At 46.5% G+C, this 15,407-nt stretch overlaps 1 protein-coding gene across 1 annotated transcript; it reads left to right on the top strand.

Annotated features, from left to right (window-relative positions):
- The first annotated feature begins 262 nt into the window (after window positions 1–262).
- Window positions 263–3,086, top strand: LOC135238274 (potassium voltage-gated channel subfamily A member 10-like). Its single transcript, XM_064306053.1, has one exon. The coding sequence runs from the start codon at window positions 842–844 to the stop codon at window positions 2,531–2,533; it is 1,692 nt and encodes a 563-aa protein (XP_064162123.1). The 5' UTR covers window positions 263–841; the 3' UTR covers window positions 2,534–3,086.
- Window positions 3,087–15,407: the final 12,321 nt, after the last annotated feature.

Raw genomic sequence — 15,407 nt, 5'->3', positions numbered from 1 at the left:
AGAGAGAGGCGAACGGCGGCGAAGCCGACTGCATTATTCACGCGCGCCTGACGCCACCGGGAGCGTCGTCGGCGAGGTCACGCAGGGAGAAACACAAAGAGACCGCAACAGCCAATCACCCGATGACTCACTCTGCCCTTTCACCTGGCCCGCAACCAGCCAGTCAGCCAGCCCGCCGCTGACGTCCTCACCTCTCGACGCAGCGAAACACAAGTTCTTGCACACGTACTGCCGGACGCCGCTTTCTTTAGTTGACAGCAGTCCGCATTCTGGCTTTGCATCAAGAGTCACGTCCTGTTTGGTCGATGGACTGTTCGCTGGCTTCGCCTTCTCGATGAAAACTACAGTGTCCCTTAGCTTCGTGTTTTAGCTCTACAGTCAGCAGCAGAAGCATGGTTGAAAATTCATAACTGTGGAGTGTTCGTGGTCGTGAGTTTGTGAGTCCCACACGCAAACAATCTCAAATTCCATCCTGGTGCTTCTAAGGAGTTATTGACTGTTTCTCTATCTGTCCAAGGATATCACAATGTCCTAGAGACAAATAAACTGTGGACGTGCGTTCCAATAGAAATCATGGAGCATGACTGTGCTGCCACACACACATTAGTGCATACACATTAGTCATCGCAGGCACACACTTAATACTTTTTCTTCTGTGTTTCCCTGCAGATTGGGGAGAGATAAACCTGAGGAACAGGGCCTCTCTATGTTGGTCCCGAAGCTGTGGTCCAGACCATCTACCTCCTGCTTTCTTTCAGCTGGGTGTGGTTTCCACTGACCCCGGGACCTGGGTCTAAGACTGGGGGGGGCTAAGGTGAGCTGCGGGGGGGTGAGGGAGGCCATGGAGCTGTCCCTCGTCAACTTTGAGAACCCAGACGACGTGGGCATCGACATGGGAGACGTTTCAGTTGACTGTCCGACGGAGATGACCACGCTCGCTCCGGGCTCGCTCAGCCGCAGACGGGGCACCATTCAACCGAGCACGCCACCTCATACGCCACCGCGGGTCAGACAGCAGGTGCCCTCACCCACCACACCTCCCGCACCAGCCAGGAGAGGTCGCCAAAGCAGCGGCAGCCTGGTGTCCAGCTGGAAGCTGCTCCTGAACAGCGATGGGGCACAAAATGAGAACATCTTCAACAAGATGGCCAAGGAGTGCTGTGATGACCTTTTGGGTGAAAGGGAGGGTGGGATGGACGAGGGGGAGCAGAAGGTGATCATTAACATTGCTGGCCTCCGGTATGAGACTCAGCTCAAGACCCTGGACCAGTTCCCAGAAACCCTTCTGGGGGATGCCGTGAAAAGGATCAACTACTTTGATCCCATGAGGAATGAATACTTCTTTGACCGCAACCGCCCCAGCTTTGACGGGATACTGTACTACTATCAGTCTGGGGGCAAGGTCAGGAGGCCAGCGAACGTCCCCCTGGACGTCTTCGCAGATGAGATCCTTTTCTACGAGCTGGGAAATGAAGCAATGGAGCAGTTCCGTGAAGAAGAGGGCTTTATCAAGGAGCCAGAGGTGCTGCTGCCCACCAACGAGGTGCACCGTCAGTTCTGGCTCCTGTTTGAGTACCCCGAGAGCTCCAGCGCCGCCAGGTCGGTGGCCTTAGTGTCCGTCTTGGTCATCGTCATCTCCATCGTCATCTTCTGCCTGGAGACGCTGCCCGAGTTCCGTGAGGATCTGGATCTCTTGCCCGCGTACGTCCACCTCCACAACCACACCCGGGGCGGCTCCGGCCCGCTGGCCCCGGCGAGCCGCCCTCCCAAGACCCTCGCCGCGACCTTCAGCGACCCCTTCTTCCTCGTGGAGACCGTCTGCATCATCTGGTTCTGCTTCGAATTCACCCTCCGCTTCGTGGTGTGCCCCAGCAAGAAGGACTTCTTCAACAACATCATGAACATCATCGACATCGTCTCCATCACCCCTTACTTCGTCACTCTGATCACGGAGCGGATGGCCACGCAAGACGCCAACGCCAGCCAGAACATGTCCCTGGCCATCCTGCGCATCATCCGGCTGGTGCGCGTCTTCCGGATCTTCAAGCTCTCCCGGCATTCCAAGGGGCTCCAGATCCTGGGCCAGACCCTGAAGGCCAGCATGCGCGAGCTGGGCCTGCTCATTTTCTTCCTCTTCATCGGAGTCATCCTCTTCTCCAGCGCCATCTACTTCGCCGAGGTGGACGAGCCGGAGACGCAGTTCATCAGCATCCCGGAGGGCTTCTGGTGGGCCGTGGTGACGATGACCACGGTGGGCTACGGGGACATGTGTCCCATCACCATGGGGGGTAAGATGGTGGGCACCTTGTGCGCCATCGCCGGCGTGCTGACCATCGCCCTGCCCGTGCCCGTCATCGTCTCCAACTTCAACTACTTCTACCACCGGGAGACCGAGCAGGAGGACAAACAGATCTTGGACACGGCGGTGGAGGCGGGGCTTAAAATGGGGAGTGCCGCCAAGAACGGCAGCACTGCATCGCTCGACAAGGCCAATGGAAACTGGCAAAGTGACAAATCCAAAAATGGGAGGTAAATAAAATAAAATAAATAAATAAATAAATAAAACTCATTGCATTTTCTATGCAGCCAACTCAACTGAACGTCAGCTGGATTACAGTGGGATCAGCAGTATACTGCACAATAAAAGGGACTGTGCACTTCTTAATTACAGGGAGATGACCACACATTGTTCAAAGATGCATTTAAACTTTGCTGACAAAGCTTTTTTGTGGTTTTGTCAATTATTGATTCAGGTATTTTTAGAGGAAGGCTTTTGAATACAACTCAGGTTGTCAAACACATACCCTACTTTGGTACAATATATGAGTATTAAAAACCTTGAAGTTATCAAAATGCATGCCTTTGCATTCTCAAGCACTTAAACTGAACCAGGAAAATATTTATTTGGTTTTGGTGAGTTATATCATCGTAAAAGACTGAATCAGCACTTGACTGTAAGTAATATTAAATGTGATTAAGGAATTGTGTTGACTGATAACAATGCATGGTGAATTTAAAATTAAAATTTAATGTATGCATCACACACATGTAATAACAGACAAATAAAAATGCATTGACATGCATGACTCAATCTTAATATTCTGCTTTTGAAATAAATCTTTGATTCTTTTATCTTAGTCCCATAAAGCTTTAATGATGAAAGAATGAATTTGATAATTGTATAATTTAATGGAAGTGTTGAAGAGATATGCTTCATTTACATATAATGCCACACAAACACAATGGGCTTGAGAAATAGAATTATACAGCACATGGCTTTTCTTATTTAAAAAATAATTTTAATATATTTTTTATTCAAAAATGGCGCAATGTAACACACACACACACATATATACATCATTTAGGTATTAAGGGAAATTGAAGATAAAAATGTGTTGCATTGTTCCATTTTTCTAAAAAAAATATATGTATAATCCCCCCTGACTACAGTAAAGGTCTAAGTTGCACTGTCTCAGTTTTCACTGTAACAGAACCCTTTCAGGTTCCCCTTTCTCTGTCTGGCACTGGCAAAGGTAGAGGGTTGCAGTGTGTTTTATCTCTTTCTGATTATTTCATGTTTATTTCACAAATATATTTCAACGCAGGGCTACAGTAGCGTACCCAACCAACGCGAAACACGTGGATCTCATTTCAATTTAGAATGCTAGCACACAAACGCAAACACACACACGCACGCGCACACACACGCATGCACGCACATGCACATGCATGCACGCACATGCACACGCACGCACACACGCATGCATGCACATACGCATGTGCGCACACATGCACACACATACACACACACACATGCACGCACACACACACACACACACACATGCACACACACACACACACACACACACATAGACACGCACACACACACACGCGCACGCACACACACACACACACAGACACACACACATACAGTAAAACCCATACCAAAGCCAGAGCCCAGCACCATGGGGCTGTCTCAACAACTAAATCTTTGGGTCATGTGACGTAACATGTCCTGTGGGGCTAGTTTAAAAGCACTAGCACCTCACACACACTTTAGACAGAATGGCACATTACGCAAAGACAGGGCAGCCACCTCGGCAGGCTAGCAGTGCTGTGTGTCAGGTACTGTCTGTCATGCCTGGAACACGTCCCATTACATTAAAGGCATTTAGCAGACGCTCTTATCCAGAGCGACTTACACAACCTTCACATAACATTTACATCGCAACCATTTATACGGCTGGATATATATACTGAAGCAATGCAGGTTAAGTACCTTGCTCAAGGGTACAACAGCAGTGTCCTAGCGGGGACTCGAACCTCCGACCTATAGGTTACAGGTTTCCCCCATTTATATTACACTGCCGCCCACAAAGTCCCACAGCTGACTATTAGGAGAAGGCACTAAGAGAAGCCTTTATGTGAAATTACAGGTCATTTAGTCAGCACACTTATCATTAGGACAAAGGTAACATCAGAACATCACTACCATAGATATCAGTTTCACCCACACTAGTTAGGTTCCTTAACAGTCCGTATTAGTCATCACACTATAAACAGAATGACACACACACGCAGGAATACTGGATTTTTACACGATTTTAAACTTGGCTGTTTACACTGGACAGTCAGAAGTAAGGCAGTCACCTTAACTATAGAAAATGCATGGGAACCTTGAAAAAAACTGTAGCATTTTTCATCCTACTGGCTTCAAAAGAAAAAGTGCATCATTAAAATTTCATAGCCAATCCATCTATCTTGGTTTCATTGACAGGGCTGTTGTGTAGCACTGGTCTCTGCCAGGAACATGTGTGTGTGTATGTGTGTGTGTGCGTGTATATATGTATCTGTGTGTATGTGTGTTTTCTTTTATGTGTGCATATGTATCTGTGTGTGTTTGTGTGAATGTGGACGTGTGGTGTGTGTGGGTGCGTGTATGTGTGTTTTCATGTGTGCATAAATATCTGTGTGTGTGTGTGTGTGTGTGTGTGGGGGTGTGTGTTTGTGTGAGTGCGTATGAATCTGTGTGAATGGGTGAATGTGGGTGAGTGTATTTGTGCACTTTTTACATGTCTGTGTGTGGCATCCAGATAAAATTGCAACAGGCAGTCAACCCTTTGAAGTGCAGGTTTTTTGGAATGTTTTCTTTTTCTTCACTCACGTCAGTGTTCTAGAACTCCATTGCTTTCCAGTTACCAGTGGCGACTGCTACATCAGCATTAGAATGCACAGTGAAGAACATTCTAATAACGTATTTGTGATCTCACACCTTAACGGGTTAATTATTGGGGTGTTGTGCTACGAGCGTGTGCTGTGGCATAGACTCTACCCGTGTCTGGAGATCGGCAGGAGGAACACGATACTTCTCTCCTGCGAGAAAGTCTGTCAAGTCATGCTAGCTGATATAAGTGGAAAATGCTGTCTCAGGCATCGTTCCCAGAAATGGATATCCCATAAAAGCTTGTTTGGGTTCAGATCTGGCAAGAGAGAAGGTTTATGAAATATGGATAATGCTAGTGTCATACTTCATCCATTTGACAGCTACTCATGATTAGTGGGATGGGCACTGGTAGATTGTGTTTAGAGATGCACCAAAGGGGCTACATAAATGTGTTTTATAATAATAATAATAATAATAATAATATTAATAATAATAATGGCGGAAGTAGCATCTTAGAATCTGGCTGTCCTTGTGGAATACTATTTGCATTGAAACACAAGGCCTCATGATCAAGAGGCTATGCAGAATTCCAGAGCTGGTTTCTAATTATCACCTGACCTTCAGCCCTATACTGACCTGCTTCAGCACTGAACTGATCTGCTTCAGCCCTATACTGACCTGCTTCAGCACTGAACTGATCTGCTTCAGCCCTATACTAACATGCTTCAGCACTGAACTGATCTGCTTCAGCCCTATACTAACAAGCTTCAGCACTGAACTGATCTGCTTCAGCCCTATACTAACATGCTTCAGCACTGAACTGATCTGCTTCAGGACTGAACCGACCTGGCTTCAGCACTATACTGGCCTGCTTCAGCACTATACTGACCTGCTTCAGCCTTATACTGGCCTGCTTCAGCACTATACTGACATGCTTCAGCACTGAACTGATCTGCTTCAGCCCTATACTGACCTGCTTCAGCACTGAACTGATCTGCTTCAGCCCTATACTAACAAGCTTCAGCACTGAACTGATCTGCTTCAGTCCTATACTAACATGCTTCAGCACTGAACTGATCTGCTTCAGGACTGAACCGACCTGGCTTCAGCACTATACTGGCCTGCTTCAGCCCTATACTGACCTGCTTCAGCCTTATACTGGCCTGCTTCAGCACTATACTGACATGCTTCAGCACTGAACTGATCTGCTTCAGCACTGAACTGACCTGGCTTCAGCACTATACTGGCCTGCTTCAGCCCTATACTGACCTGTTTCAGCCCCATACTGACCTGGCTTCAGCACTGAACTGACCTGCTTCAGCACTGATCTGACCTGCTTCAGCTCTATACTGACCTGCTTCAGCACTGAACTGACCTGCTTAAGCCCTGTACTGACCTGCTTCAGCACTATACTGACCTGGCTTCAGCCTTGTACTGACCTGCTTCAGCACTGAACTGGCCTGCTTCAGCCCTATACTGACCTGGCTTCAGCCTTGTACTGACCTGCTTCAGCACTGAACTGGCCTGCTTCAGCCCTATACTGACCTGGCTTCAGCCTTGTACTGACCTGCTTCAGCACTGAACTGGCCTGCTTCAGCCCTATACTGACCTGGCTTCAGCCTTGTACTGACTTGCTTCAGCACTGAACTGGCCTGCTTCAGCCCTATACTGACCTGGCTTCAGCCTTGTACTGACCTGCTGCAGCACAGTTTGCTGCCATGACTTGTCATCACTGCCACAGCCTCACCCACATTTCATGCAGACTAAGTCTCTTTACTGTCCAATTGAGACACTGCATCTGAGAGCAGCCAATCAGGGGCTCAGCTGCAGCTCCTGAGAGGAGACGGTCTCAGGTGTCACTGCGGTGAGAAATCACGTGACAGTATTACCAAGAGGAATGTGAGCCAAGCCCCTGCTCTCTCCATCTCCATCTCTCTTTTTTCTCTTTATTCCTCTCTCTCTCTCTCAACTGGCAATGTGTCTCAATGCTCACCTCCTAACCTCTTTCTTCTTCTCTATCTTTCCCTCCCCCTCTCTCTCTCTTTCTCTCTCGCTCTCTCTCAATTCAATTCAATAATTTATTGGCATGACTGTATATAACAATATTTCCAAAGCAATCCACAATTAAACAATTAACAATAACAAATAAGACACGATTAATACAATAAATTAACAAACAAATAAATAACCAAAGCCAAACCTACAGACAATCTACAAGTTAAATGACAAACACTAATAAGTACAAGAATAAAAATAAAGACTACTAACAATACAGATAACAGAGATGGTGCCTCACTGGTTGTCCCGCATTTTGTGACAGGAGGCCACATGTCTTGCAGCCAATGCCACACATTCTTTTTTCTCCCCGAGTGTGTAGGGGAGTTTTTCAAAATTATTTTAATTAGAGAATTTAGGTGAAATTGTTCCAATTTTAGAAAATATATTTTTTCTTATGTCCTCATATTTTGTGCATTCTCTCTCTCTCTCTCTCTCTCGATTGGCAGTTCCTCTTGTGTCTCAATGCTCACCTGCTCTATGGAGGTGAATGAATACTATCATAGAGCAAACTTGCCAATACTGGCTTCTATTACTGTACACCATTTGAGATTACACTGACAGCCCACAGTACTTTAACCAGCAACTGTGTTCTTGTTAAATGTTCATACTCACATGGGTCAACATTTATTCATTTACATTGGACATAATTGAACTAACAAAGAGGAATACAAAAAGGTTGACAACAATAGCGATTCCACATTTAGAGAAAACGATACGTAGTAAATCTTTTATAATTCAATGTAAAGACGCTGGTGTTAAAATGCTTTACTGCTTAACTGCCAGCTTGTTTAGGGCACAGAGCTTGGAGCTCTGCCAGCAAGGCCTGGTGTCAACACTCATAAGATAGATCACCCCTGCATTGCAGTCTGCTAGTGAGCACACACATACACACACACACACACACACACACACACACACACGCACACACAGACACACACGCACACACACATGCACACACACACACACACACACACACACACACACACACACACACACACACAAACACACACATGCACACACACACACACACACGCACTCAGACACACGCACACACACACACACACACACGCACACACAGACACACACACATGCACACACACACACAGACACACACGCACACACACGTTCATACGCACAGACAAACACACACAGACACACACGTTCATACGCACAGACAAGCACACAAACACAGACACACACACACACACAAACACACACACACACACAGACACACACGCACACACAGACACATGCACACACACACACACAGACACACACACGCACACACAGACACACACGGACACACAGACACACACACACACAGACACACACACATGCACACACATGCACAGACACATACACACGCACACACATAGACACAGACACAGACACACACGTTCATACGCACAGACAAACAAACACAGACACACACTCACACACACACAAATGCACAGACACACACAAACACACACACACACACACACACCACTTACACGTTACCATAGAAATTCCACATGGTGGCTTCCTTGTAGCACACATCCTTGCACACGGCCTGTGCAAATATTTAATTTACAGCTTTATGGGCTCTATATCAAGAAATATTAGGGATCGCAGGAACAGTACTTAATGGAATTATAACTGTTTACATTTCAAAGCAGGAAAAAAGTAACAGAGTCTCTGACTCAAAGCACTTCCACTCAGATAGTAAAAGAGTCTTTGACTCAAAACTTTCAACTCAGACCGTAATAGACTCTTTGACTCAAAACACAATCCACTCAGACAGTAACAGAGTCTCTGACTCAAAGCACACCCCACTCAGACAGTAACAGAGTCTTTGACTCAAAGCACTTCCACTCAGACAGTAACAGAGTCTTTGACTCAAAGCACAATCCACTCAGACAGCAACAGAGTCTTTGACTCAAAGCACTTCCACTCAGACAGTAAGAGAGTCTTTGACTCAAAGCACAATCCACTCAGACAGTAACAGAGTCTCTGACTCAAAGCACCACAGTCAGTGCTCGAGGTGTTCTTTCCCTGCCGTCTGATTGGCCAGCCCTCCCCGCCAGCACTCGTGATCCTCGCTGGGGAATTTCTTGACCCCCCCCCCTTAGTCGAGTGTCCTTGTTATTCAGTGGTCACTGATCGTGTCGCGATATCCATTGCATGGTCTGGACAATATCTTGCCATTACGCAGACAGTAAACCGACATGAATTATTGAGCGGTGAGCTGGCCTGGGCGACAGTATCGGTCCCCCCTCGTGACATCACACATAACGCCGTCCTCAGGAACAAATAAATAAAACGGATAAATAAATAAACCGCGCAATCGAAAAAATATTACCCGTGGAGCGATTCTCTCGGACAAAGTGCTCTGTCCGCCTCAGGGCAGAACTTTCCATCTTTAAAGTGAACTCTGTTCAGATATATTGCACTCATGCATCTTTTAGCACCAGCAGCAGCTCCCGTCTTTCAGAGGTAAGACGGGGATTAAAATGGTGTGTGATTTAGGCCTCCCACTTAAAACCACTGCACGGTAAATAATTCAGAGTTGAATCAACTCTCGCAGTGTACATGTGTGGTCCCTGCTGGACTCATGTGAACTCTGTTGAAGCTGAATTAACACTGGACATTTAGAACTGTGTACCTGATTTACAAAATCTGCCAAAAAAAAACAGGCGTATTTCAATTTCCAAGAATAACTGCCATCTTTTTCTTCCAAGAACATTTTTATGCCTCTCTACTGAAATCTCAGGTTTCCCGAACACATCAGAACCAACATTTAACAGCGCTTAGCGATATACGTTAAAAATGGATTTGGTCAAACATGAACTGCTTTTTTCTTCCAAAAATATTTTCAATGTTATATATATTGTATTACTGAAAAGAAGAAAAATGTGAGTACTGTTTGATCCAAAAAGCTCAATTTTAGAACATTGAAATTGAGTGGTTTGTTCACAGTACACATGTATAGTGCTGGGGTGGGGGGTGGGGGGGTTCGGGGGGGGCAGCAGTGTAGCATAGTGGTTACGGAGCTGGGCTTGTAAACTGAGTCTGTAGATTTGATTTCCAGGTGGGATACTGCTGTTGCACTCTTGAGCCAGGTACTTAACCAGAATTGCTTCAGTATATGTGTGTGTGTGTGTGTGTGTGTGAGTGCATACCTGTGTGTGCGTGCCTGTGTGTGTGTGTGCGTGAGTGTGCGTGCCTGTGCCTGTGTGTGTGTGTGTGTGTGCCTGTGTGTATCCTGCTTTATGAATAGATTGTATGTGTGCAAATTGCACCAGATAAGAATGCCTGCTAAATCCCTAAACTGTAACAGAAACTACACCCCCCCTTTGACTGTAAGAAAACTCATCGTAGGTAATTAACATTAAACTTTATTGCATTTGGAAGCTTAGGGAGTTCTTGCTTACTACCAGTGCCCAGCAGTATCAGTAGTACTACAGCCCTGGCACCTGCAAGCTATTTTAAACCCATGGTCATTTTTCTTCACCGCACGAGGGGTAATTACACATCACTTTGTTAACTAAGCGGTTATTACTTAGAGAGTAATTTGTGCTTATGAGTGAAGTCGGGGCTTCAGACCCAGAGTAATCTAAAGCGATGAGCCCTGTGAGACTGTGACCCAGTACTACAGTATATCATCTCAAAATCATCAGCACCGATCATTCATCACAGTTATTCATAAACAGCTCTCCACCTTTCCCTTGCTGCCTGTAAATTCACTGCCATTGAAAAGATAACGCATCAGTCAGAGGGACAGGTTCTATCCTGAGTGTACCGTTCCAGAGGTGCAATAATCCAATATGATTCGATCAGATTACAGCCCGCAAAGCAGTCGCTGCTGCGACCAGTATCCCAGCGTCCTTTGAGAAAGGCACCCACTGAACTCTGTGACCACTCTATAGCGCACAAACTGCCCATTTTTTTCACAAGGTCATCTGAAGGTCACAGGTCCCAGGCCAGAAGGTCGTGCCCTTGTGTCAGTTTCCTAAATCCTACAGGGTCTTTGTATTGGATTCGTGTCACAATCGCGACCCGGCCCATGATCTGCTCCCATAGAACCCCCTCGGTCAGCCACTGGTTCTGACAGCACCCGACCTGGTTCACGATTAAACTTCAAAGTGTGCATGTTGTCCAATTTACACAAACTCTAAACCTGGCAACCCTCGCTGCAGCAGGATGCGTAAAAGCAGAACAGGGCTTTCAGGCTTTATATACAGTACCATCGCGTGCTTAATGAGCCCTGCTTCAAAGCCTCAACGCATCGCTGTTCCCCATTAATCTACCACGGGCTGCTGCTGTCTGACACCACTGAGCAAGATATTTAGTTCAGACAAAGGGTTTTATGTTAGGCATAAGAGTGCCCTACTGATAACTGATTTAATAAAAAGGGAAGCGGGAGGATTGTGGGACACGCTATAAGAACCATTTCTAAGGAGGAACTTACGCTGTACGTTATTTCATTAGGACGCTTTAAACGCTCATCTTGCAGAGCTTCAATTGCACTTTAGCTCTTTGCGGGACTGAAAGTTCAGAGGCTGAAAGATCCGTCTCCGGTTTCTCGGCAACCGATCCAAAATCAGCATCGATCATCGGGCCTCGCCCCCGCGGCACGCTCCGCACGCGCTAGCGCCATTTTTAGGGAACTGTTAGGGGGACGAGGGGACCTGCTTAAGGCTCTGAACGCTCGCTTGCTTCACACACTGGCTGCTTGTTGTTTGCCGTACGCTGAGGCATAAGAGCAACACTCAGCGATCAGAGTAATGACTCACCACCTTAATCCTTTAATGGCTTCCAGTCTGTTCCACTCTAATGGGATGCCTGACGCCACTGAACATATTTCCGATAGATAAAGGAGCACAGCTGGTCACACACAACAAAAACATTCTAGATACAAACGTCTTTGGGCTCATATATACATTATTTATACATTCATATACAAGTCATATATACATACATAAACACACACACACACACACATATATACATATATAATATTTTATTACACTTATATGAGAAAACTGTATTTCACCATGTCATATCTCGTCATAAAATGTCTTTGCTTTAGACTTTATGTGCATGTGCTGTGTGCATGTGTATGTGTGTGTGTGCGTGTGTGTTAGTGCATGTGAGTGTGCGTGCCTGTGTGTGTATGCTTGTGTGCGTGCCTGTGTGTATGTGCATGTGTGCGTGTCTCTGTGTGTATGTGTACATGTGTGTCTCTGTGTGTATGTGTGTTGTGCAGTGAGTGTGTGTGCCTGTGTATGTATGCTTGTGTGCGTGCCTGTGTGTATGTGTGATGTGTGTGTGTTCTGTGTGTTGGCGTGTTTTAGCATGTGTGGTCTGTGTGTTTTATGTTGTGTGTTGTGTGTGTGTGTGCCTGTGTGTGCGTTCCTCCATCACCAGTGCTTCAGTAGGGCAGACAGGTGCACTCATACCTGAGACCTGTAGAGGTGAAAGTGGGCGGAGCCAGTGGAGTGACACACCCCCCTTGCACAGTGTACCTCTTTGCAGATGAACAGAGCAGCACTGAGGCTGATTCCCCTCAGCTGAACCCTGCAGTGCAGGCACACTCAATCCCTCCGAGCCTCTGCTCCAAACACCATATGGACGGCATGTAAGGTGGCGGATTAAAAAGGGAGGTTGTTATTATTACCATTGAGAAGCACATACGGGCTGCCCAGCATGGCGCCACCGCGACAGACAAAATGGAGGCTCGATTTCCCACACACCAGACCCACGGACCGAGAGCTTTTCAGCTTTCTCTTCTCTTAAGCAATGGTGTCATTTTAAGTTGTGTATTGACAATACAACTCCGGAAAGAAATTGGAACCACCCCATATTTTTCTGGAAGAAAGGGGTTACTCCAACAAATATTGATTGTTGAACCCATCTTAAGGTATTATTTATTCATGGGTATGAACTTTAGTTTATTTTTAAGTTTAGTATGCATTACTCAATGTACAGCAACACCGCAGTGTATTTTTAGCATTTTGACCAGTTATCATTTTCCGCAAATAAACGTGACAGCATTTTTGTTCGGTGGTACTGAGACTGAATGTGGTCACAATAGTTCATGAACGGGTATCAAAAGTTCAATATTTTACACAGTCACAAACCCATAAACTGTGAAGCTGAAAACTGGACGCAGGCTCTCTTAGTCTTTTGCAGAGCCGTACGTCGCTGTGCTCGGCATTCGCACCCGAAGGGGCGGGTGAGCGGCAGTGATGTCACAGGGGCAGCAGCACGATCACTCCCTGCTCCGCAGTCTGCTCCACACCGCCGGACTCCGTTACAACCGGCTCTTCAATCATTCAGCCGATCTTCTGACCTTTTTTTTTTTTTAAATAATGCACAGGGGTGGTGAGAGGGGTGGTTAGGAATGAGGGATTCTCCACCAAAGGCGAGGGCTCAGAATAATAACGTGCCGGTCCCGTCAGGAGGAGGGCGCGTTTGGCAGGCCACATTGTACTGCCCAAACAGGCCATATGCTCTGTGCTTCCTGCAGTCTCCTGTCCCGGGAAGGGGGGGGGGGGGGTGTAGGATGGGGGGGAGGTCAGTTTCCTCAACCTGTGCCAGGAGCAGACGGGGCAGAGGCGACGGGCTGAACAGGGGGGTGACGAGGCCCAAACGACTGAAAAGGTGACCCTCACAGGAGGGGCGCGCCTGGGGGAGGGGGTTTGGAGGGGTTTGGGGAGGGGGGGGGGTGGTGACATGGCAGAACGTGTCGCCCGGGATGAGAGAGCAGAGCTGCGTTTGCTCTTCTTCAGCCCGTCAGAAATGAAGAAGGTGACCTGGCGGAGCGTTCCTGCAGCTTCGTCCCTGGGGGTTCCACAGGGGCCCCCTGGGGTCCGTGAAGGTACTGCAGGGGGTCCCTGACTTAATATGCACCGACTATACATAGATCTGGCAGGAATATTTCTAAAATATAAAACCCTTTTTTTTATATAACCATTTTTAGTTCATGATGGGGGTTCACTGTATGCCTCTGAGCCAGGGTGGAGGGGTACCTGGATCAGGAAAAACTGAAAACCCCTCACCTAGTGGAAGACTGTAGAGATGGGCAGACATCTATATAATGTACATGGGTTGCAATTTTCCACAAGCCATTTTATAATTCCCAAATCCTGATTTATAAGTATTTATTGATATTTTATTGGCATGTCTAAAAATATTTTTTGTGACTGACAGCAGGTGTAAGAAAATCAAAAGCAAAAATATTTTTGGAAAAGCAAATAAAACATCAAATGCATAGCTTTTGCAATGCACACTGAATATAGTGCTAAAGTGTAGACTGTCAGCTTTAATTTGACTGTAGTTACATCTCTAACAGGTGAACCATGTAGCAATTACAGTCCTTTTTATACATAGTTTCCCCATTTTAGGGGACAAAAAGTAATTAGCATAATCTTAAGTAAAGTCATCATATTTAGTACTTGGTCGCAAATCCTTTGAATTTAGTCATTAACAAATGGATTCCAGGAAATCACAGACTACTGGCATTATTTCAAAGTCTGGAGTCACATGATTCTGTGATTGCAAAACACTTCACCAGAAGTTTTCCTTTCTTATGCAACAACCTGAAGAAGTCACATGATCCTCATCCCCAGCTGGCTGTAGATGCATGTGCATGTGCACGTGTGTGTGTGTGTGTGCGTGTATACATGTGCGTGTGTGTGCGCGCACCTGTGTATACTTGTGTGTGTGTGTGTGCATGCTTGTGTATATGTATGTGTGTGTGTATACGTGCATGTATGCGTGTGTGTGTGCGTGCTTGTGTACGTGTGTGTGTGTGTGTGCGTGCGTGCTTGTGTATACGTGCGGGCATGCATGTGTGTGTGTGTGTGTGTGTGTGTGTGTGTGTGTTGTGTATATGTGTGTGTGTGTGTGTGTGCGTGCTTGTGTATGAGTGTGTCTGTGCGTGCGTGCATGCATGTGTGTGTGTGTGTGTGTGTGTGTGTGTGATTGCTTGTGTATATGTGTGTGTGTGTGTGTGATTGCTTGTGTATGCGTGTGTGTGTGTATATGTGTGTGTGATTGCTTGTATATATGTGTGTGTGTATATACGTGCGCGCATGCATGTGGTGCGCGTGCTTGTGTACACGTGTATATGTGTGCGTGTAAAATCACACTGAGATTTGTTCTGACTGCTCAGGGATGAAAAAGACCCCTCCCAGCCCAC

This window comes from Anguilla rostrata, chromosome 13 (genome assembly GCF_018555375.3).
Source record: "Anguilla rostrata isolate EN2019 chromosome 13, ASM1855537v3, whole genome shotgun sequence".
Taxonomy (NCBI): domain Eukaryota; kingdom Metazoa; phylum Chordata; class Actinopteri; order Anguilliformes; family Anguillidae; genus Anguilla; species Anguilla rostrata.
Note: the sequence above shows the minus strand (reverse complement) of the source record. Positions and strands in the feature narration are given on the sequence as shown.

What these genes read in the sequence shown, in the direction of transcription:
- LOC135238274 (XM_064306053.1), top strand. Translation starts at nt 842, where the DNA reads ATGGAGCTGTCCCTCGTCAACTTTGAGAACCCAGACGACGTGGGCATC.